The sequence below is a fragment of the Lithobates pipiens genome, unplaced genomic scaffold (assembly GCF_037356315.1).
Source record: "Lithobates pipiens isolate NorthernLeopardFrog02 unplaced genomic scaffold, aLitPip1_a1.2 Scaffold_3, whole genome shotgun sequence".
Taxonomy (NCBI): domain Eukaryota; kingdom Metazoa; phylum Chordata; class Amphibia; order Anura; family Ranidae; genus Lithobates; species Lithobates pipiens.
Window position 1 is genome coordinate 237,460,160 of NW_027507790.1, and position 23,983 is coordinate 237,484,142.

The window sequence follows — 23,983 nt, forward strand, 5'->3', positions numbered from 1 at the left end:
AGGGTCATCCATGTCTGAAGGGTTCCCAGCTATGACCATGACCCAGGCCAATAACCCCATCCTGTAATCCTGTAAGAAGAAAATAACACGAGACTAAGGCCGCGTACACACGCGCGGACTGTTCGCCCAACTTTGTCCGTCCAACAGTTTCGGCAAACAGTCCGCTCAAACTTAGCATGGACGGACATGGCCACACACGACGGACGAACAGTTTGCTGAAACCGTGCGCGATGACGTGAACGGCACGTACGACGGGATGAAAAATACGACGTCCTATACACTGCATTATAGCTTTCGGCGTGAAAATCCTTTCTGAGCATGCGCGCAACTTTGTTTGACGAACAAGCCTACACACGAGCGGACTGTTCGCTGAAACAAGGTTTCAGCGGACAGTTTTACGGAATTTCCGAAAAACCTTGTCCGTCCAACTGTCCGCTGAAACTGTCCGCTGAAAGCCCACACACGAGCGGACTGTCCGCCCAAACACTGTTCAGCGGACAAAGTTGGGCGAACAGTCCGCGCGTGTGTACGCGGCCTAAGGCCTTCACGTTCTGTAGCATAGGAGAATGTAAGTGCAGTAAATGAGCATGTCAGTTCTGGCAAGCCAAGTAAGGACGCAGCTCTCTTTCTGAGTTTTATCTTGCAAGCAGGTGCTTCCAAAGGGTTAAAAGTTTTTATTTTGCTGTGTTTACGCTCTTGGGTTATCCAGGTCAAATGTGATCATGTGTACAGACTAAGGGCCGGTTCACACTGCGGCGCGAGGCGAGGCGACACGGCTCGCCTCGCCTCGCTCCCGCAAGTCGTCCCCATTGAGTACAATGGAACCGTTCTGAGAGGAGCGACTCGAGTCGCTCCGACTCAGAAAAAAGGTTCCTGTACTACTTCGGGGCGACTTCGGGGGCGACTTGCATTGACTTCTATGCAGAAGTCCTCTGCAAGTCGCCGCTGACCCCCCCTGCAAGTCGCGGCGAGGAAGTCGGAGACGCCTCGCCGCGGCTCGCAGTGTGAACCGGCCCTAAATGTTACAATGTATCTTTCTACAACATTTTCCTTGGTTGACCTTCTAGGATGGTACATCTAAGCCCTTGTACACACGGTCGGACATTCTGACAATCAAACCCATGGATTTTGTCCGACGGATTTTGTCCGAAACTGTTGCATACACACGGTCGGACAAAGTTGTTGGAAAATCCGATTGTACATAACGTGATGACGTTATTTCGTTACGACGGGACTACGTTCAGGCTAGTAGCCAATAGCTTTGGTCTCGGAATTTGATCTGAGCATGCGTGGCACTTTGTCCATCGGCGTAGGCTACACATGATCGGAGTATGTCCGATCGGAGCATTTTGTCGGAAAATTTTATGGACAAGTTGGAAAACTTGGTCCATCGGATAGTCCGACGGAAACAGTCCGGTGGAGACCACACACAGTCGGATTATCCGACAAAACGCTCCCATAGAACACATTCTGTCGGAATCTCCGACCGCGTGTACAAGGGCTAAGAAGCAGGGTTAATGCTATTGGTCGGGTTTTCCTGCTCTTGTTCAGTAGATTACCGTCCCTCTGCAGATCATACCACATAAAGGAGATTCACTTAGCGCCCCAGGAGCTCAGTTGGGAAAAGACTGCTAAGATGTAGCCGTTACGCTGTCGGACCAAGCCCCCCTTCGGGGAGCCCAGTCGGGGTTCCCTATGGCAGCTATAAATCCATGTGTGTCCTCAGGCTCCAAATCCTATAGGGATATCTTTAACTTGGATGTTATACGGTAAGGCTTCATGTACACGGGACGTTTTTACAACTTCTCCTGAACGATTTAGCTTGACAGATAGGTTGGTAACCCATGTTTAAAACGTCTGTTTTGCCGTGTTCACATGCCACGTTTAGCAACATTTTGTCGCGTTTGCGTTTTATAAGCATTTAAAATAAATAATTACTTTTTTTTTTTTTTATTAAAAACGGCTGTAAACGAAACGTGGCAAAATGCGAGTTACAGCGTTGAGCCGCATTTAGAAGCGTTTGGCGCTTGAAATGCCTCTAAACTCAGCTTCTGAACCCATTTTTTTTGCGTTCCAAAAAAAGCCTCTAAACTCAATTGCTTAGAAATTATTATAAACAACCCTGTGTACTTGTACTGATAAGATAACATAGAGCAGAGTTCAGGTGCAGTTGAAAAAAACGCCCAAATGCTCCTAAACGTTTGGTTACCAGTAGCAGTGTACATGAAGTCCAAGTTGCACAATACAGCAAATACAGCTGGATAAAACAAAAACTGCCTGTCTTCATTTCAGGCTGTAAAGCAACACAATGTGATTATTTTAAAGGGGGGGGGGGGGATTCTTTTCTATACCACTTTATATCATTGCAGTATGCCAAAAAAAACTGTGGCCAGGCTATGGACATCTAGAAATTAATATATTCTGAACAGAAAACTTTCAGACAAGTATTCAATGACCTTTTAGCTGCAGCCATTGTAACATGCTGTCAGAATTAGCTCTTCTCAAGCTAGAACTTCCCAGTTTTAGTTTTTACTTTCTCAGCTCCCCCTCTCAGCAGTGAGCCTGACAGCTTTTTAGAAAATGCACAAAAAGAGAGGAGAAATAAAATTTTCTGAGACTCTAACACCAACTTAAAAACATGTAGTTAAAATAAAAAACAATCAAATATCTTAAATGCTTGCTTGCAACAATCTTCTTTCCTTGCCATGTTTTTTTTTATTCTCTTACATATGAGCCTTTGAACTGTAGAAGAAAATTAGACTTTTCCAGGAAGTGTGGAGTCTCTAGTACAGCTCCCTCCCTTCCTGCACTTCATAGCCCTCTACCAGTGGCCCCTGTTGGTATATATATATTTTTTTGGTGTGTGTGGGGGGGGGGGGCAAACAATGCTCTCACCTCCTTACATAAAATTTTATGTAGCTGCTTACATCACATTTAAGTCAGCGGCACTTAGCAGCAGTCTCTGGGATTTTGGATGTCTACAGAAGATATGCTTTTCTTGATCATACATCACGGGACACAGGAGCTTCATTACATAGTGGGTTATATAGGCACCTCTGGTGATTGGACACTGGTTGACCCAATTAAAGAGAATTCCTCCCCTATATAACCCCTCCCATCAGGGAGGCACCTCAGTTTTTTCGCCAGTGTCTGGTCGATGGTCACGTAAAACTTAGCTCTATGCGGGTCCCGGCGAGGGCCGAAGGGCTACAACAAACCGGATCCATACCTCGGGCCGATAATTGACTCCCAAGATGGTATGGTACCCGGGCCTCGTCTGCCGAAGACACGAGGTTTTGCCTGTAAGTCCTCTCCATTGGAAGACTGGACTCTGGGACAACCAGACTTGGGGTACTGTTTACTCAGGGCGCCCGTAAGTTTCTGGCAGAGTTTTTTACAAGGCCCAGGTAGGAGAATCTTTTCGTACGATTCCCAGATACGCCTGAAGGTTGGCTAACAATACCCGCCGTGATGGGTGAAGGCTGGAATTGGTCTGAAATCAGCAATTCCTGCGGCGGGGAACAGGTATGGGAAGTCATCCTATATATTTAATATATGAATGGATTTCTTCATTTTGAGTAGTTGTATGTCTTACCTGGTTTCCACCACTTGAGGGAGTAAGAGCAAGCCTGATGCATACTTACATGCCTTTCAAACAAACACGCTCAGTGAAATGCCTGGTTCTCCCAGCTATTCACGTTTCCTTGCAGTCCCTGCCACAATATAAGTAAAAAAGGGGTCCCACGCAGATCGGGGGGTCCCAGGTCACTCCTTTTGGGTTCCCCTTCCCCCCCCCGGATCCCGCGGTCCTCGTGCACGCGCGCGGGCGCGTGCACGCGCGCCGGGCGCGCTCCCGGCCTAATAGGGAAAGGGGGGGGGTGTGGTTGCCAGCTGTGCACAATCAAGTGCTCCAGACTGCAATGCAGGCGCCAAAACGGCCGTTTTTAAAAGCCCAGAGCATCAGGGGACTGTAAGGTGAGACACAGGAGCTGTGGGCTGTAAGCATCCGTGGGATTGGATCCAGGCGAACCTTAAGACACCTACTCGGCATCATATTGTGCAGTTAAGCTTATATTGATTTATTGTGAGACTTTAAGCACAACAAAGTGATTGCATTTTACACTAGTAACTCTGCTTTGTAGCTCAGTACTATGTCTCCTCGTAAGAGGGTTTCAGGGGCAGGTAACAAAAGCACTGGCAGGTCACCGCCTGGGTCCAGGGGTTCTAAAGGTGCATGCAGATTACCATCCCCCTCTGCAAGAGTGGAGCCTGCATCTCAAGACGAGTCAGTGCCCCTTTCAGGCTTTGCAGCCTCTCCTAATGTCGCAGCCCCGGTCTATGTCACTGAGGACTCCCTTAGGGCTTCATTGGAGAGTTTTGAAGGGAGGATAATGAATTTTATTTCTGCTTCCCTAAAAGATAGCAAGAAAAGGGGTAGATCCCCTCCCTCTGCTGAAATCCCTCTCTCAGACAGCTGCTCTGAAAATGAGGAGAGATCCCTATCTTTGGAAAGGGATCATGAGCAGTCGGATCAGTCAGAGGATGAGGAGTCAGTCCCCTCCTCCCAGGCACTCAGAAAGCAGGTGCAGTATTACACTGAATTGGTGCGTACCACGTTCAGAATGCCAGCTGCTGAAGTCGCTACATCCTCTGTCTCTTCCCTGGGAGTCAGGAAAGCTCCACAGACTGCTTGTTCCTTCCCAATTCATCCTTTAATGGCTGACTTGATGTATAAGGACTGGGGACATCCCGATAAACTGTTTACTCCTCCCAAGAGGTTTTCTATGTATTATCCCGTGGAGGAAAGCTTCACCAAGAAATGGGGGGCCCCATCTGTGGATGCGGCTATCTCTTGTGTGAATAAAAACCTAACTTGTCCTTTGGATAATGCGCAGGTATTTAAGGACCCAGCTGACAAAAGGCTGGAAACCTTGTTAAAAGCCTCCTTTTCCATGGCCGGCGCTGTGGTGCAACCTACAGTCGCAGCCGTGGGGTTGTGTCAGTTCCTTAAGGAACAGGTTAAACAGATGTTTGAACTCCTTCCTAATGAGGAAGTAGAGAAATATGCAGAGATGCCTCACATCTTATGTTTCATAATTGATGCGATTTTGGATTCTGTCCAACAAGCATCACGTTTGTCCCTCATGTTGGTACACATGCGTAGGGCTCTATGGCTAAAAAATTGGGCTGCTGAAATGTCATGCAAAAAGCATTTGACTGGGTTCCCGTTTAAAGGGGAACGGTTGTTTGGAGAGGAATTAGATAAATTCGTCCAAAATATTTCGGGAGGTAAATCTACACTCCTTCCTGTCAAGAAGAGTAAACGTCCTTCATTCAGGCGTACTCTCTCTCCCGAAGCGTCGAGCTCTAAACAGTGGCGACGGCCTTCTCAGCCCTCCTCGGCTGCAAAGCCTCAGGGCCGAGCCCAGGGACAGAAAAAGACTTGGGGGCGGAAGCCTGCCAAGCAGACCTCCAAGACATCCTTGTGAAGGGGCGCCCCCGCTCGGCCGAGTGGGGGGAAGGCTCCTGCAGTTTGCAGGCGCCTGGCGGGTAGAGATTCAGGACAAATGGGTGATCTCTTCAGTATCTCTGGGCTACAGGCTAGAGTTTCAGGAGATTCCACCTTCCCGTTTTCTAAGGTCAAGGATCCCCAGGGATCCGATAAAGCAGAAACCGCTATTTCTGGCCTTAGATCAATTACTATCCCAAGGTGTGATAGTAGAGGTGAGCCCGAAAGATCAGGGTTCAGGTTTCTATTCGAATCTCTTCACCGTTCCAAAACCAAACGGAAGTGTCAGACCTATCTTGGATCTGAGAGACTTAAACCGGTTTCTACACATCCAGACCTTCCGGATGCAGTCAATACGCACTGTGGTCTCCTCCCTGCAAGGAGGAGAATTCATGGCATCAATAGATATCAAAGACGCATATCTCCATGTGCCAATATTTCCCGCACACCAGAAGTTTCTGAGGTTCGCGGTAGAGCAGCGCCATTTCCAATTTGTGGCCCTGCCGTTCGGCCTAGCCACGGCCCCTCGAGTCTTCACGAAGATTCTAGACCCTCTCTTAGCAATCTTAAGAGTTCAGGGCATAGCCGTCATGGCTTACCTAGACGACTTGCTTCTCGTAGAGAGAACTGCAACATGCCTAAGTCGCAGCGTCACCAAAACACTAGAACATCTGGGCCGCCTAGGTTGGATTATAAACCTAGAAAAGTCGTCTTTACAACCGACCACCAGGTTGGATTACCTGGGTCTGATTATTGACACCGCTCAGGGCAGGGTGTTCCTTCCAAAGCCAAAGGCCTTGGCCATTGGAGATCTAGTGCGCCTGATTCTGGGCAGAAGATTCTCCTCCATTCGGTTGTACATGAGACTGTTGGGAAAGATGGTCGCCTCTTTCGAGGCCGTTCCATTTGCCCAGTTCCACTCAAGGCCCCTGCAAAGATGCATCCTTGCGATTTGGAACAGGAAGCCCCAATCCCTGGATCTTCCTATGCGTTTATCCCCTCGGGCACGCAAAAGTCTTGTCTGGTGGTTACAGACCAAAAATTTGCTGAAAGGCAAAACCTTTCTTCCCCTCTCATGGAAGATTGTCACCACGGATGCCAGCCTGACAGGTTGGGGAGCCGTGTTGCAGGAAACATGCTCGCAGGGAAAATGGTCTGCGACCGAAAGTCTGCTGCCCATAAATGTCTTGGAGATTCGGGCAATTTACATGGCACTCAGAGAGTGGTCTCACAGACTGCGAGGTTTCCCAGTTCGGATTCAGTCCGACAATGCCACCGCAGTGGCTTACATCAATCCCCAGGGCGGTACCAGAAGTCTGGTGGCCCAAAAGGAGGTGAATCGCATACTTGTCTGGGCAGAAGAGCATGTTCCGTGCCTCTCTGCAGTCTTCATTCCAGGAGTGGAGAATTGGCAGGCAGATTATCTCAGCCGCCAGCAGTTGTGCCCAGGAGAATGGGCTCTGCACCCCGATGTGTTTCAAGACATATGTCACAAGTGGGGCACTCCAGACGTGGATTTGTTTGCGTCCTGATTCAACAGGAAACTGGACAACTTTGTGTCAAGGACAAGAGATGCACTTGCTCAGGGGTCAGATGCTCTGACAGTTCCCTGGGATCAGTACAATCTGATCTATGCCTTCCCCCCGAACCCGCTGTTATCGAGGTTCTTGGGAAGGGTCAAGAGGGAGACGAAGCCGGTCCTTCTAGTGGCCTCGGCTTGGCCCAGGCGACCATGGTTCGCAGAAATCATGAAGTTGGCAGTGGGCAGGTCATGGACCCTCCCTCTCCGGCCAGATCTGCTCTCACAGGGTCCAATTTACCACCCTGCTTTACGCAGTCTGAATTTGACGGTCTGGCTGCTGAGACCCACATTTTGAGAGGCCGTGGTCTTTCGGGGCCAGTCCTCTCCACTCTGGTCAATGCCAGAAAACCGGCCTCCAGGCGTATCTATTACAAGATCTGGAGGGCATATGTTTCCTGGTGTGAACCCAGGAGATGGCATCCTAGAAGGTATGTCATTAGCAGAATCTTGGCCTTTCTCCAATCAGGCCTTGAAATGAATTTGGCCATAAGCACCATCAAGGTGCAGATTTCGGCCCTATCGGTCTTTTTTCAAAGATCGCTTGCATCACATTCCCTAGTACGGGCTTTTATCCAGGGGGCTATGCGGATGAGACCGCCAGTCAAACCTCCGGTATGCCCTTGGGATCTGAATTTGGTTCTCTCGGCCTTAGAAGCCCAACCATTTGAACCTCTGCATCTGGCTTCTTTAACTCTCCTGACAAAGAAGCTGGTGTTCCTAGTAGCCATATCCACGGCTAGAAGGGTATCAGAATTGGCAGCTCTTTCCTGTAAAGAGCCCTATTTAATTATCCATAAGGACCGAGTGGTCATGCGTCCCAACAGGTCCTTTCTACCTAAGGTAGTTTCAGGTTTTCACCTGAATCAGGATGTAATCCTACCATCCTTTTTTCCAAACCCTCAGTCCACAGAGGAAGAATCCTTACACACTTTAGATGTGGTTAGAGCAATCGGTCTTTATCTTCAGGCAACTGCTCAGATAAGAAAGACTGACTGTTTATTTATTCTGCCAGAAGGCCCTAAAAGGGGTCAGGCAGCGTCAAAGTCCACTCTTTCGAGGTGGATCAGACAGGTTATTTCTCAGGCCTATGACTTAAAGGGGAAGATTCCTCCTTTTCAGGTGAGAGCGCACTCTACTAGGGCTGTAAGTGCTTCTTGGGCAGTGCATCACCAGGCCTCCCTGGCTCAGATCTGTAAGGCTGCGACTTGGTCATCAGTCCACACATTCACCAGATTCTATCAGGTGGATGTCAGAGGGCAGGAGGATATCGCCTTTGGGCGCAGTGTACTGCAGGCTGCAGTTTAGGTCCTCAGGTCCCTGGCGGTCTAGATTCATGATCTGTGTCTCCCTCCCCTCAACCTGAGCATTGCTATGGGACATCCCACTATGTAATGAAGCTCCTGTGTCCCGTGATGTATGATCAAGAAAATAGGATTTTTATATACAGCTTACCTGTAAAATCCTTTTCTTGAGAGTACATCACGGGACACAGGGCTCCCGCCCCTCTTGGGTTTTACGTGGTTTCTTATTGCTTTGCTACAAAACTGAGGTGCCTCCCTGATGGGAGGGGTTATATAGGGGAGGAATTCTCTTTAATTGGGTCAACCAGTGTCCAATCACCAGAGGTGCCTATATAACCCACTATGTAATGAAGCTCCTGTGTCCCGTGATGTACTCTCAAGAAAAGGATTTTACAGGTAAGCTGTATATAAAAATCCTATTTTATAGGTTAGGTAACAAGCATAAAATGCATTAACGTTATTCCAAACCTTTACAGATAACAAGGTTCAAAGTCCAGAATTGACAGAACAATTCTGAGTTTCAGAAGGCAGATGGGGAGGATCTGATGTCACACACTGCACAGTATAAAGCAGTTTGCTGAGTGTAATCTGACACCTGAGTGAAAGGAAAAGGCACACTCCTCCTACTTAGTCTCATAGGGAACCACACATAGCTGAGGCAGTCAATCATCAGCTGTGGGCTGAGGGGGATGCCCCCAGGATTCCTTAGTGTCTGTATAAATTGTCAGAAGTGGCTCATGTAGATAGCAGAGGAATGAGAGTGCAGCCATAAATCAGACTAAGTGCTTTGGATTCAGGAAAAAATACACTACAGAAGGATATGCTTTGTTCATTTTCGTTTTAGAGGTTTACAACCATTTTAAATGCACACATATAATCTTATGGTAAGAATGTTGAAATAAATAGTCTATTCAAATGGCTTCACTTCTTGCACTGTATTTTGAGAATGAATTGTTGAGTGCCTGCAGCTACAGAGGTTAGTGAGGGTTTATTTACAGTTTATTTACTTCTTGTTAGGAATATGTAAACAGGTTAATGTACATAGCTTGGTCACAGTTCTATTTAATTAAGTTTAATTAATGTATTGAATTGCTCATTTCATGGCCTTTGTCCCCTTGTTAATACCCAGATGAGTCGGGCATAGATTCCTTTAAATTATGACCTCTGGCCCATTACTTGCTCAATAAACAAGTAATTTCACATCTATTTATTCTATTACAAATGATCTATTTGATTTCCGAAGGCTCTTTACAGATCTTCTGATTATTGACTAATTTATCTTACTCTTTGGCGGGTTATTTCCTGGGTGAATTGTGTTCCTTACCTGGAGGCTGTTCTAAAATGTGTCACATTAAACTCTGTTCTCTGTTTTTCACCAGGGCCACAAAAAAATAATTAGATTACTTTGTATACAAAGCTTTTTCATTAACTTTCACTGATAAATATGCAGCTGTTTTAGGAACCCATGAGAACACACATGGGGTTAGAATGACATTTCAGGCATGGTAAATCTTTAAAAAAATAATAAGAATCATTTTAAAGTGTTTTTGCTTTTAATTGCTTTTGTAAATTGGGAAACATTTACTGGAAACAATGAAAGAGATTGTTAATGTTTAACTATCTAATTTCCATCTTTAGTCCCTAACTAAATACAGAATTTTGGGGGGTTAGATTTCCTCACTGCACATACACTGCCTAATGTGCACATGCTAGTTAAAGCCAACAGATGGCGCAGTTGTAAATTTGTATGAAATATAATAATTCAAATATGGCACTAAAAACATGAAACAGCTCAAAAGCCATTTTAAAGACATAACTGTTAGGTAATTCATAGTAATTACTGATTCTGGTGAAAATACAATACACTTTCCTTGAAATTGGTTCTAAAGCCACATTTTTTTTTTTTTTTTTACTTTAATCTATTCCCTATGTTAGGGTAAAAAACAAATTCTCTCCTTCCCCCTTCTCTGTGTGAAAGGGAATGGAGGGGAAAAGAGATCCAGGACTGTGCATGTATGGCTGTCTTCTCTCCCCTCTCTTCCTCTTCACACAGGGACTTGGCACTGTTGGCAATGGCTCCTGCTGCAGTCAATCAAATGTAGTGAGGAGGAAACGGGGGCGGGGCTTATCCCTGCTGTGTGGGTCTATGGGAGAGGCTCAGGAGCAAGCACGCACTGCTTGCACCTGAGCAAAGGAGGAAGAGCCAAGATCGCTGGCGGGGGACCCCAGAGCAGGTGAGTATAACATGTTCATTATTTTAATTTAAAAAAATTACCTTTAGTAACACCTTAAAGTGAACCTGTGCCCAGCCTATGGACATTCAAGTATTTACATATTCTTAACAAGCAGTCAATTGCCTTTAAAATAAGCTCACATTAACCTTTGTAGCCCATCTGGAGTAATTCAGTCTCAAATTTCACAATGTTAGCACTGAAGTTGTCCAAGCCCTTGTCTCAGTAATTCAGCACACCCTTGCTCCTTCATCCCAGCAGTCATTTATCATCTTAGAAACTTAGCTTGCAACCCCTTCCAGCTCTTCCTGCTACCGCACCCTCACCCCCCACATCCCCCCCCATGATATCTCAGCTCATCCTGCGCCTACGTCTCAGCAGATCAGCTCCATCTGCTTCCCACTCCCAATAGTGAATCAGCAGCTTAGTTTACCCTGCTCCCCACTACCTGTGGTGACTCAGTTGCCCAGCTCCCTCTACTACTTCCCTTCCAATAATAACTCAGCAGCCCAGCTTATCCAGCTCCCCACTCCGACAGTGACTCAACAGCCTAGCTCCCTCTGCTCCCCTCTCCCAACAGTGACTCAGCAGCTCAGCTTACCCAGCTCCTCATTTATGCAGTGACTCGACAGATAAACTCCTCCTGCTCCCACCAACCCCATGTACTGGCATTGGGGCTTTAGAGGCTAAATTCCAGTGCCAAGTTCCAGGGGTGTTATGTTGGAGGAAGGGGGGGAGTAACTCAAATGTTCTCTCTACTCAGGAGTACCTGGTTTTTATCTTCCCACTGAACACAACAGCAGGGGAGCAAAGGGAAGGTAGGTATAAGCTGCTGGTGGGACTGGCATTAAAGTGAACCTGTTGCTTTGCTCCATCTGAAAAAAAGCAGGAGGTTCACTTTAATCTAGCCATGGGAGATGTTTTGTCTGTCCTATTAGAAACATAAATGACAATATTTCTTTGTAATTGCACTGAGCAATCTACCGAATGATCTGGGCAATTCAGTGTGAAATAGTATTTATGTATCGACTGTAGATTACTTGGTGTCTTCTCATTGCTGTAGTCCTCCTCCGGGGCGGAAGGAGATTTCATGGCCGGATTATCTTGGTCCGGAGCTCTCGGTTTCCTGTGCAGAATGATGCTCTGGCACTGGGCTAATGATGACGAGTCTCTGAAGTGAAGAACCGCAGTGTAAATGGATCCAATTATTGGCAAGATGATTAGCAGTCCACTGAGGAATCTGCCAGGAGCACAGAGAAGAATTATTGATACTTCTGCGAGGCTTATGGAACACTAATGTGGCATTAAGCTCATACTTACAGGCAAACAATGGCAAATGGATTAGTTGGGAAGAGGCCTCGGGAGCAGACTGTATTGGCCACGGTGACAGCAGTTTCATTCTGGAAGATGGAGGGCAGAGGGGCCAGGAATGGTGCGTTCTTATATCTGAACAGGCCTGGAAAAATAATTATTGTTGAGATTAAGGAATTCTAACTTATACCAGGCTGTTTTCTAACAATACAGTGTGCGATCACCAATACAAAAGGATAAAGTACACTACATCCAATAGAGAACTGCCGCCATAGTCATATCACCATACTGTGTCTTGAAAAAGTATTCATACCCCTTGAAATTTTCCATATTTTGCCGTAATACAACCAAAAACCTAAATGTGTTTTATTGGGATTTTATGGCACATTATTGTGAAGTGGAAGGAAAATGATTAATGGTTTTCAAATTTTATTACAAATAAATATCTGAAACATGTGACGTGCATTTGTATTCAGTCTCCTTTACTCTGATACCCCTAACTAAAATCTAGATGAACCAATTGCCTTCAAAAGTCACACAATTAGTAAAAAAAGGTCCACCTGTGTGTAATTTAATCTCAGTATAAATACGGCTGTTCTGTGAAGCCCTCAGAGGTTTGTTATAGAACCTTAGTGGACAAACAGCATCATGAAGGCCATGGAACACACCAGACAGGTCAGGGATACATTTGTGGAGAAGTTTAAAGCAGGGTTAGGTTATAAAAAAATATCCCAAGCTTTGAACATCTCACAGAGCACTGTTCAAACCATCAACCAAAAATGGAAAGAGTATGACATAACTGCAAACCTACCAAGACATGGTCGTCCACCTAAACTGGCAGGTCAGGCAAGGAGAGCATTAATCAGAGAAGCAGCCAAGAGGCCCATGGTAACTCTGGAGGAGCTGCAGAGATCCACAGCGCAGGTGGGAGAATCTGTCCACAGGACAACTATTAGTCGTGAACTCCACAAATCTGGCCTTTATGGAAGAGTGGCAAGAAGAAAGACATTGTTGAAAGAAAGCCATAAGAAGTCCCGTTTGCAGTTTGCAGAGGCCATGTGGAGGACACAACAAACATGTGGAAGAAGGTGCTCTGGTCAGATGAGACCAAAATGTTACTTTCTGGCCTAAAAAAAAGAAAAACGCTATGTGTGGTAGAAAACTAACACTGTACATCACCCTGAACACACCATCCCCACCGTGAAACATGGTGGTGGCAGTATCATGTTGTGGGGATGCTTTTCTTCAGAAGGGACAGGGAAGCTGGCCAGAGTTGATGGGAAGATGGATGGAGACAAATACAGGGCAGTCTTATTACGCGTACACACGACCGGACTTTCCGGCAGACTAGGTCCGACAGAATCAGTCCGTCAGACAATCCGATTGTGCGTGGGCTAATTTGATTGTTTTTCGTAAAAAAAAATCAGACGGACATAGAAATAGAACATGTTTCAAATCTGTCCGACTGACTCAATTCCTATCGGGAAAAACGTTCATCTGTATTCTGGTCTGACAGACCAAATACGACGCAAGGGAAGCTATTGGCTACTGGCTATTGAACTTCCTTTTTTAGTCCCCTTTACGTCATCACTTTCAAAATGGACGGACTTTCGAACGGACTTAGTCCGTTCATGTGTCGCTGAGTCTGTTTGTTTGGAAAGTCCGTCGGAACTACACCAAAAGTCCGTCGGGAAGACCAGCAGACCTAGTCTGTCGGAAAGTTTGGTTGTGTGTACGCGGCATTAGAAGAAAACCTGTCTGCAAAAGATGTGAGACTGGGATGGAGGTTCAGCCAGAGCTACAATGGAATGGTTTAGATCAAAGCATATTCATGTGTTAGAATAGCCCAGTCAAAGTCCAGACCTAAATCCAATTGAGAATCTGTGGCAAGACTTAAAAATTGCTGTGCACAGATGCTCTCCATCCAATATAACAGAGGTTGAGCTATTTTGCAAAGAAGAATGGGCACAAATGTCACTCTCTAGATGTGCAAAGCTGGTAGAGACATCCCCAAAAAGACTTACAGCTGTAATTGCAGTGAAAGGTGTTTCTACAAAGTATTGACTCAGGGGGGCTGAATACAAATGTACCCCATACTTTTCATATATTTAACTGTAAAAAATTTGGAAAACCATTTATCATTTTCCTTCCACTTCACAATGATGTACCACTTTGTGTTGGTCTATCACAGAGGTGCCCAATCTTTTGAAGAGCGAGGGCGACTTTAGCGATTTGGTAACTGATTGCGGGCCACAATGAGAGGAGCTGGTGGATGACAGGTCTGTGTCCACTTTGCATATGCAGAGAAGACACGGACAAAGCCCGCTCTACTCTATGGGCCCTCCAGTCTGATCCACCCAGACAGAAGGGGACAGATCGCCTGTTTTTTTTTTTTTTTTAAGCTGATTGGATTGGAGATAGGCAGTATAAGGGCCGGTTCACACTGCGGCGCGAGGCGAGGCGACACGGCTCGCCTCGCCTCGCTCCCGCAAGTCGTCCCCATTGAGTACAATGGAACCGTTCTGAGAGGAGCGACTCGAGTCGCTCCGACTCAGAAAAAAGGTTCCTGTACTACTTCGGGGCGACTTCGGGGGCGACTTGCATTGACTTCTATGCAGAAGTCCTCTGCAAGTCGCCGCTGACCCCCCCTGCAAGTCGCGGCGAGGAAGTCGGAGACGCCTCGCCGCGGCTCGCAGTGTGAACCGGCCCTAAGCAGATTCAAGTCTGTTTATATCTGCCATTCTATAGAGGTGAATAGAGAGTAGCAAACGGACCCAATTGGACTGATCATGTGAAAGGCTGCTTTCACACTGATGCATAGCGGTTAACCTTAAACTGACCTCAATCTTCACTTCTTCCTCAGGATTCCGGCAGGAATCGCTGGCTGCTGCTGTTCCCCAGGCGAGTATAGCTGGCAGCTTCTGCTGTCCCCCAGGTGGGTATGCCTGGCAGCTGCCGCTGGCTGTCCTCCAGGGCATGTACTGCTGGTGGGTACTGCCTAACTGGTACTGCTGGTGGGTACTATTGGCGGGTACTGCTGGTGGGTACTGCTGGTGGGTTCTGCCTAACTGGTACTGCTGGTGGGTACTGCTGGTAGGTATTACTGGTGGGTGCTACTGGCAGATACTGCTGGTGTGTACTGCTGGTGGTTCTGCCTAACTGGTACTGCTGGTGGGTACTGCTGGTAGGTATTACTGGTGGGTGCTACTGGCGGATACTGCTGGTGGGTACTGCTGGTTGGTTCGGCCTAACTGGTACTGCTGGTGGGTACTGCCGGTAGTTACTACTGGTGGGTACTACTGGTAGGTATTACTGGTGGATACTAATGGTGACTGCTGTCCCAGATCACAGGTTCCTGACCCAACATCCTGGAGCATCAGTGTGACAGGAGCTGCAGTAGGGAGCAGAGCTGATGCTTCCTGTATCACTGCTGTCACAGGCGGAGTATATTTGGTATCAGTCCACCTGTGACAAGAGCCGGCACTATACAGAAAGCATTGGCTCTGCTCCCTCTAGTGCCGGCTCTGTTCTTCACATTGATGTTCAGGGATGGCGGGTCGGGAGCCCGCATTCTGGGCATGCCCATCTGCTATCCCAGAGCAGGAGGTAGCGGGCCACATCAGAGGGCACCGCGGGCCACATGTGGGCACCCCTGGTCTATCACATAAAATCCCTACAAAATACATTTACATTTCTGGTTGTAACATGACAAAATGTGGAAAATGTCAAGGGGTATGAATACTTTTCCAAGACGCTGTATGTAATTAGTCTGTTATCCTTACAAAGTAGAAACTCCCTTATTATCAATAACCTCAATAAAGGATACTGTGTGCAGATGTTGTTCCACAATAGTTCAATATAAACAACACCAACATTATCCTTTTTTCCAAAGCCATCCATGACTCTGGACCCAGCTGCACCACTAACCGAGTCTCAAAATACCAACCAAATCGCTCTCTTCCTTCTCCCAAGTCCTCCTACTCTCTAGCTCATTTGTTACCTCCTCCCATGGTCGCCTCCAAGACTTCTTCAAAGTCTCTCCCATCCTTTGGAACTTCCTACCCCAATCTGTCTGACTATCTCCTACTCTGTCCACTTTAAGACGACCTCTGAAAACGAATCACTTCAGAGAGGCCTATCCGGCCCCCCCACCTAACAACTCTACATTTATTTTCTCCTTTAGCTCATCCCCCACAGTTATTACCTCGTGTTTCCCTCCCTCCTAGACTGTAAGCTCTAACGAGGACCCTCTGATTCCTTCTGTATTAAACTGTATTGTAATTGTACAGCCTATCCTCACATTGTAAAGTGCTGTGTAAACAGTCAGCGCTATATAAATCCTGTATAATAATATAGGTAATTGGGGGAGAGGGAACACCTACATTCTGAAGATAACAGATTTGCAATGCATACGTCACATTATACATGTCAAACACTCAGTAGATGTGGAGATCTGGGAAAAGCCTACTTTTTTATAAGTGATCATATACCCTCTGTTCTCATCTGCAGCAGAGAGCAGGGTGAGGAGAAGCAGCATTGCACTGGTCTTCCCAAGGAATGGCTGTGTAGGGGGCGAGGGAGGTTGAACAGAAGTCTAATCATTGAAGGAAAGCAGACTCCCAGCACAGCCAAAAAACTAACCACACTGTGCTCTCATGCCCAGTGTGGTCAGTTTTTTTTAGCAGGAAAGCAGAGGGACTGGCAGGAACACCAGGGATTTCACACAAATAAAGTAATACAAAGAGAATAGGATACTTTCTCATACAAGTACATGGTACAGCAGGCACATATCAGAAATATGAAATGTTGGGGTAACATATTCTTTAAATAAAAAAGGAAAAACTTTTTCTTTTTACACTTTTTTTGTCATGTGTATTTAGGGTCATTCGGTTTATTTTTTAGTCTTCTTTGTGTTGGTGTTGTTTCCTTTTTTTTTGTGTATTTTATCGTTGTTCTGTTTCAAATGTCTCTCTATGCAATGACATTTCTTTATAGATCTCAATCTTTCTATGGACACTTGCTGACTCAGCAGAATTTACAGCTGGCTTAAAGGCTAAGTTCACTTTTTACAAAAACATAGGTAGAAAAAAAAAGTGCATTTATAATTTTTTTACTCTGTAGCCTATAAGGCATTCCAATGCCTGGATCCTAAAAGACACTCAGTACAGCTGTCTGCCTGTACCTTGTATGGGCAGTTACTGAATGGAGTTCTCATTGAGAGCTACAAGCCGTCAAACGTGGAGGCCAACGGTAGATGTAGTTAATTCGTTCGCAGAACTCTGCACGGCTGTGGTGCTTTTGAATTGTGACAGTGGGTGAGGGGAGAAGATCCCTTGTCCGCTGTCACAGGGAGGGGGGTGGATCAGGGAGAGTGGAGGCAGGAGCTGGAACAAGCTACATGTTCCACCCTTAATACAGGTAGAACATGTAATATGTTCCAAAGGTGAACTCATCCTTTAAAATTATATTAAAGTCAGATTATTTTTTTTAAATAACAAACATGTCATAACTGCTTGAATGCTCTGTGTAATGCTTTTGCACAGAGCGGCCCCCAATCCTCTTCTCCTCGGATCCCCCGCTAGCGCTCCTGGCCCCTCCCTCCAGCCGGGCCACTGCTCTGTGTCTATTTACACATGGAGCATGACTTGGCCCCGCCCCCGCTTTCTCCTCATTGTCTCACTGGCTGTGATTGACAGTAGCGGGAGCCAATGGCAATAGCTATTTCATTTTTTTTTTTTTTTTACTTGGAGATCCGGATAGTACAAACTTCCTGTCTTAGGGTGTCTCCACTCTGGATGGAGGAGCAAGAGAGACATCTTTGAACAGCAGCACTGTCTTCAAATTTTTGTAAACTTTATTTAGTTTACTATTTTAGGTAATCCTAAAAAGGGGGGACAGAAAAAGGATAGCTTTTTATATCTTATTTTACTTTAGTTGACATGTTTTAGTGTCTAAATGCTGAATATTGTGTATTAGAGCTTGCTGTGTGTGTGTGTGTGTGTGTGTGTGTGTGTGTGTGTGTGTGTTTATTATTCATTCATTTTTATTCAACACAGGTTTCCAAACTATTAGTTATTCATCTTGCTTCTTACTTCTTCATTTTTATACTCTAATTTTAATGATTATATATTGTAATGATTACAAAATACAGTGCCTTGCGAAATTATTCGGCCCCCTTGAACTTTTCAACCTTTTGCCACATTTCAGGCTTCAAACATAAAGATATAAAATTGTTATTTTTTGTGAAGAATCACCAACAAGTGGGACACAATTGTGAAGTGGAACGAAATCTATTGGATTTTTGAAACTTTTTTAACTAATAAAAAAATGAAAAGTGGGGCGTGCAAAATTATTCGGCCCCCTTGCGTTAATACTTTGTAGAGCCACCTTTTGCTGCGATTACAGCTGCAAGTCGCTTGGGGTATGTCTCTGTCAGTTTTGCACATCGAGAGACTGAAATTCTTGCCCATTCTTCCTTGCAAAACAGCTCGAGCTCAGTGAGGTTGGATGGAGAGCGTTTGTGAACAGCAGTTTTAAGCTCTTTCCACAGATTCTCGATTGGATTCAGGTCTGGACTTTGACTTGGCCATTCTAACTCCTGGATACGTTTATTTGTGAACCATTCCTTTGTAGATTTTGCTGTATGTTTGGGATCATTGTCTTGTTGGAAGATAAATCTCCGTCCCAGTTTCAGGTCTTTTGCAGACTCCAACAGGTTTTCATCCAGAATGGTCCTGTATTTGGCTGCATCCATCTTCCCCTCAATTTTAACCAACTTCCCTGTCCCTGCTGAAGAAAAGCAGGCCCAAACCATGATGCTGCCACCACCATGTTTGACAGTGGGGATGGTGTGTTGAGGGTGATGAGCTGTGTTGCTTTTACGCCAAACATATCATTTTGCATTGTGGGCAAAAAGGTTGATTTTGGTTTTATCTGACCAGAGCACCTTCTTCCACATGTTTGGTGTGTCTCCCAGGTGGCTTGTGGCAAACTTTAGACGAGACTTTTTATGGATATCTTTGAGAAATGGCTTTCTTCTTGCCACTCTTCCATAAAGGCCAGATTTGTGCAGTGTACGACTGATTGTTGTCCTATGGACAGACTCTCCCACCTCAGCTGTAGTTCTCTGCAGTTCATCCAGAGTGATCATGGGCCTCTTGGCTGCATCTCTGATCAGTCTTCTCCTTGTCTGAGCTGAAAGTTTAGAGGGACGGCCAGGTCTTGGTAGATTTGGTAGATTTGCGGTGGTCTGATACTCCTTCCATTTCAAAATGATCGCTTGCACAGTGCTCCTTGGGATGTTTAAAGCTTGGGAAATCTTTTTGTATCCAAATCCGGCTTTAAACTTCTCCACAACAGTATTACGGACCTGCCTGGTGTGTTCCTTGGTCTTCATGATGCTCTCTGCGCTTTCAACAGAACCCTGAGACTATCACAGAGCAGGGACATTTATACAGAGACTTGATTACACAGAGGTGGATTCTATTTATCACCATCAGTCATTTAGGACAACATTGGATCATTCAGAAATCCTTGCTGAACTTCTGGAGTGAGTTTGCTGCACTGAAAGTAAAGGGGCCGAATCATTTTGCACGCACCACTTTTCAGTTTTTTATTTGCTAAAAAAGTTTAAAATATCCAATAGATTTCGTTCCACTTCACAATTGTGTCCCACTTGTTGGTGATTCTTCACAAAAAATTAAAATTTTATATTTTTATGTTTGAAGCCTGAAATGTGGCAAAAGGTTGAAAAGTTCAAGGGGGCCGAATACTTTCGCAAGGCACTGTATATATTATTTTGAATTCCTTTATTATATTCTTTATATTTGAATTACATGTAACCTTGAAACTTCCATAAAAAAAAATATTGTACCATACATGGTTTGTCTCAACCTGCTAACTGCCACTTTTGCTGAACAGCTTGGTCTGCTTAAGGAAGTTGAAAAATAATAGAATTACTGACCGGATCACCAGGTAAACATAAAGAGAAAAAAAAGCATAAAAAATAAAACTAATACAGCCACATCTAAGAATTGGTAAGCTGCAATATAATATTTTTTTGGTTTTGAGTTTAATATCGTTTTGGATAGAGTGAAGAGGTATTAGAACACTTTTCATGTTTTTATTGATGTCTGTCATTGTTAGGGGGATTCTCTCTCTCTGTTTATCCTGATGACTGTTATCAGGAATAGAGGGGAAATCTTCTAATGGGGGTACTAATTCTGACAACCAGGGATTTCCCTCATATCTGAGGGATTTCCTTTTACTTCCTGTTGTAGCCATGGGGCAGGAAATGAGAGAAATCTCCCCAAAAGGACACAGAGGGCACAAAAAAATGCCAGGGGTTGTAACCCTTCTTTACTCTATGCAAAATGAAAAAAATATGTTTTGGCTTTAGTTCTACTTTAAGATCATGAACCTTTACAAATGCTTTGATCAGTTTATCAGTATACCGATTCACTAAAATAATTACCTTTGAGATTGGAGAGTGACAGGGAGACTCTTAATAGTTTTGCTACTGGGCCCATCACACATACATACAGCTTTGAATAACCACATCATTTCATTTACCTATAGAGGTCAATAGGGTGATGTCTTGGCTAGTGCAAGAATCAGGAACACATATCCCAACCACAAACTTTATTCCTTCCTGAAAAATAATAACAGGAGTATATTGTAAAATAAATCAATATTTCAATAAATAATAATCAAACTGGATCAGGTTGGTGACCAATAGAAATAAGCCCACAATTTGGTTTGGACTTGGACTGCCATTTTAGTTTTAGTCGTATTTTAGTCAAGCAGAAAACAATTACCCGCAGAAACCTTCGCCACTTTACTCCTTCTCTTTTCTACTCTGCAACTGAGCACCTTCATAACAAAATCTCACCCCTGTCTTTCCCCCGACCTGGCCACCTCTATCTACAACAGTTCACTTTCAGCCTCACCGGACTCTCTTGCGCCTCTCACCACACAAAATGTCAGGCCCCAACTATTACAACCCTGGCAGACTGACAACACCAGAAACCTTGAGACATAGCCCAGCACTGGAGCTAGTGTGGCTTAAACCAACTCCCAGCATGCATTCACCCAATATAAATCTGCTTTCTTAAAATATAATTCCTCCCTCCGTACTGCCAAACAAATCCAGTCCTCGTTGTCTCTTCTCTACTTTTAACTCTCTACTTTCTCCACCACCATCTCCACCCAGTAACTCGCTCACTGCTCACGAGATTGACAATCACTTCAAAAACAAGATTGATGCAAATCATGGGGACACCTCCACTGCACAGACATCTAACCCACTCAACATACCCTGTACTAATCCACTCTCAACACTCACCTCTTTTGACCTTGCTGCTACCGAAGAGGTCTCTAAAGTTTTCTCAGAAGCTAGCCTTACCACTTGTCCCCTGGATCCTGTTCCCTCACATCTACTATAGTCACCCTTTTCTATCTTATGCTCCCTCATATCTTCAACCTCTCCCACTCCACTGGCACCTCCCCCTACCATATAAAACATGCCCTGATCACCCCCATACTTAAAAAGCCCCCACTGGATCCCACCAGCATGAACAACTTAAGACCCATCTCCTTGCTTCTGTTTGCGTGAAAACTTTTAGAACGATTAGTCTACCACCGTCTTAGCTCCTACCTCACTGACAACAACCTTCTGGAGCCCTTACAGTCTGGCTTCCACTTGTTACACTCCACTGAATCTGCCCTACTGAAACTCACTAATGACCTACTTACTGCTAAAACCAATGGCCACTACTCCATACTCGTACTACTTGACCTTTCTGCAGCCTTTGATGCTGTTGACCATCTTCTCCTCCTCCTCAAAAAAACTCCACTCGCCAAACTCCAAGACTCTGCTCTCTCCTGGCTCTCCTCCTACCTATCATAGTGCTTCTTCAGTGTGACCTCTAACTCTGTTTCCTCCTCTCCACTTGCTCTTTCTGTAGGAGTACCTTTTAAGATTCTGTCCTTGGTCCCCTTCTCTTCTCCATTTACACCTCCTCCCTTGGTCTGGTAATAAACTTCCATGGCTTCCAGTTCCACCTCTATGCTGGAAACACACAAGTCTATCTCTCTACTCCTCACCTCGCTCCTTCAGTCTCCTCTTGCATTACTAACTTACATATCAACATGGATGTCGCACCAGTTCCTCAAACTCAATCTTTCTAATACGGAGCTCATAATTTTTCCTCCAGCCTGTGCAACCATCAATCCCTTCCCTCGTGCCAAGGTACTAGGTGTAACTCTAGACTCTGACCTGTCATTTCAGCCCCAAATCCAATCACTATCCAAATCGTCCAGACTTCACCTCCAAAACATCTCCAAAATATGCCCCTTTCTAACTGTTGAGACCACTAAGCAACTTATTCACTCCCTTGTTATCTCTCACCTTGACTATTGTAACTCCCTCCTCATTGGCCTACCTCTCCGCAAGCTATCCTCTCTTCAGTTTAGCATGAATGCCGCTGCCAGACTCATCCACCTTACCAACCATTCAGTGTCCGCCACTCCTCTCTGCCAATCCCTCCACTGGCTTCCAATTGCCCTATGAATAAAATTTAAAACACTAATAATAACATACAAAGCCATTTACAATTCTGCACTGAACTACATCGCCAATCTTATCTCCAAATATCACCCAAATCATCCTCTCTGCTCCTACCAAGACCTTCTGCTCTCTAGCGCCCTTTTCTCCTACTCTGATGTTCGTCTCCAGGACTTCTTGAGAGCCTCTCCCATCCTCTGGAACTCGCTAACCCATTATGTCCGGCTATCTCCTACTCTGTCCGCTTTTAGGCGATCCCTGAAAACTCATCTCTTTAGGGTGGTCTATCCTGTATCCAGCTAACAACCAAATCTTTTACTCACCTCATCAGTTCATCCCTCACAGTCCCTACCTTTTGTTTCACCAGACCCTCCCTCCTAGATTGTAAACTCGCAGGAGCAGGGCTCCTCTAACCCTCTTGTATTGAATTGTACTGTTGGTGTAGTGTCTCCCTACATTGTAAAGCACTGCGCAAAATGTTGGCGCTATATAAATCTTGTGTAATAATAATCTGAATTGTTTTAATTTTAGTCGTATTTTAGTTGACTAAAATCTCCAGTACATTAAATCAAATGGGTTTAGTTAAAAACTTTAATGCATTATTTAAGCATTTATTTTATTATTTCATTTCTAAGCATTTCTTATTATCAGTGGCAGCCCATCCATAAGGGGTGCCACCCCCCTAATCCATGCGTCCGGCCCCTAATCTACATGCAGGGCACTGGATGCATGGATTTCACTGGGGCTTTTTTTTTTGAAGCATATGATTACAGCCTGAGAATCTAATTGGCAAAACAGGGCCAGCTTGGGGCGCAGAGCACTGTGCCCTGAGCCTACCCAGTTGTGTGACAATAGCAAATTAATATTCGCTATTGTCTTCCAAATTCTCCTCTCAGCTAATCAGGAAGCGGGTCCCGAGACCCGATTGGCCAGGGAGAGTCTTAGGAGGGGGGCTTGATGGGAGTCGATCATCGCATTCCCATCCGTCTCCCGCCCCCCCACCCCCAAAAGAAATATTGAGCACCAGCTGCCACTGCTTATTATATACTCCCGGAGTAAAAATGTAATAACGTGTTATTATTTATAGTATTAAGGTGTGATCATGCAATACAGACAGCTTTTTGACAAGCAGAAGTGCAACTTGACAAAAAAACAAAACAACCAAAACTGTAAAATCTATTGGCTGTAATGCGATTGCACATATAACCTGAATATATTACCATTAGTGGATGCCCCATACTTATTCTTATTGATAGTGCAGTGTTTATTTTGATGTCAAATTTCAGTTTAGTTTTAGTCATAGCCTTTTGACTAAAATGGCATTTTAGGTTTAGTCGTATTTCAGTCATCTCAATTGTTTTAGTCTCATGCCGCGTACACACGATCGGAATTTTGGTCGGAAAAAACTTTGATGTTTTTCCAGACAGAATTCCGACGGGATTTTGCTCAAGCTGTCTTGCATACACACGGTCACATCAGATTACG

General features: G+C 45.1%; 1 protein-coding gene across 1 annotated transcript in view; it reads right to left on the minus strand.

The window, feature by feature from the left end:
* LOC143941032 (O-acyltransferase like protein-like) overlaps positions 1 to 23,983 on the minus strand; it is a 121,530-nt gene that overhangs the window by 65,667 nt on the left and 31,880 nt on the right. The window contains exons 3-5 of the mRNA XM_077462914.1: positions 20,506 to 20,584; positions 11,944 to 12,079; positions 11,664 to 11,863 (exon numbers count right to left, since the gene is read on the minus strand). Coding sequence (XP_077319040.1) covers positions 11,664 to 11,863; positions 11,944 to 12,079; positions 20,506 to 20,584 — 415 coding nt within the window. The remainder of the gene's footprint in view (positions 1 to 11,663; positions 11,864 to 11,943; positions 12,080 to 20,505; positions 20,585 to 23,983) is intronic.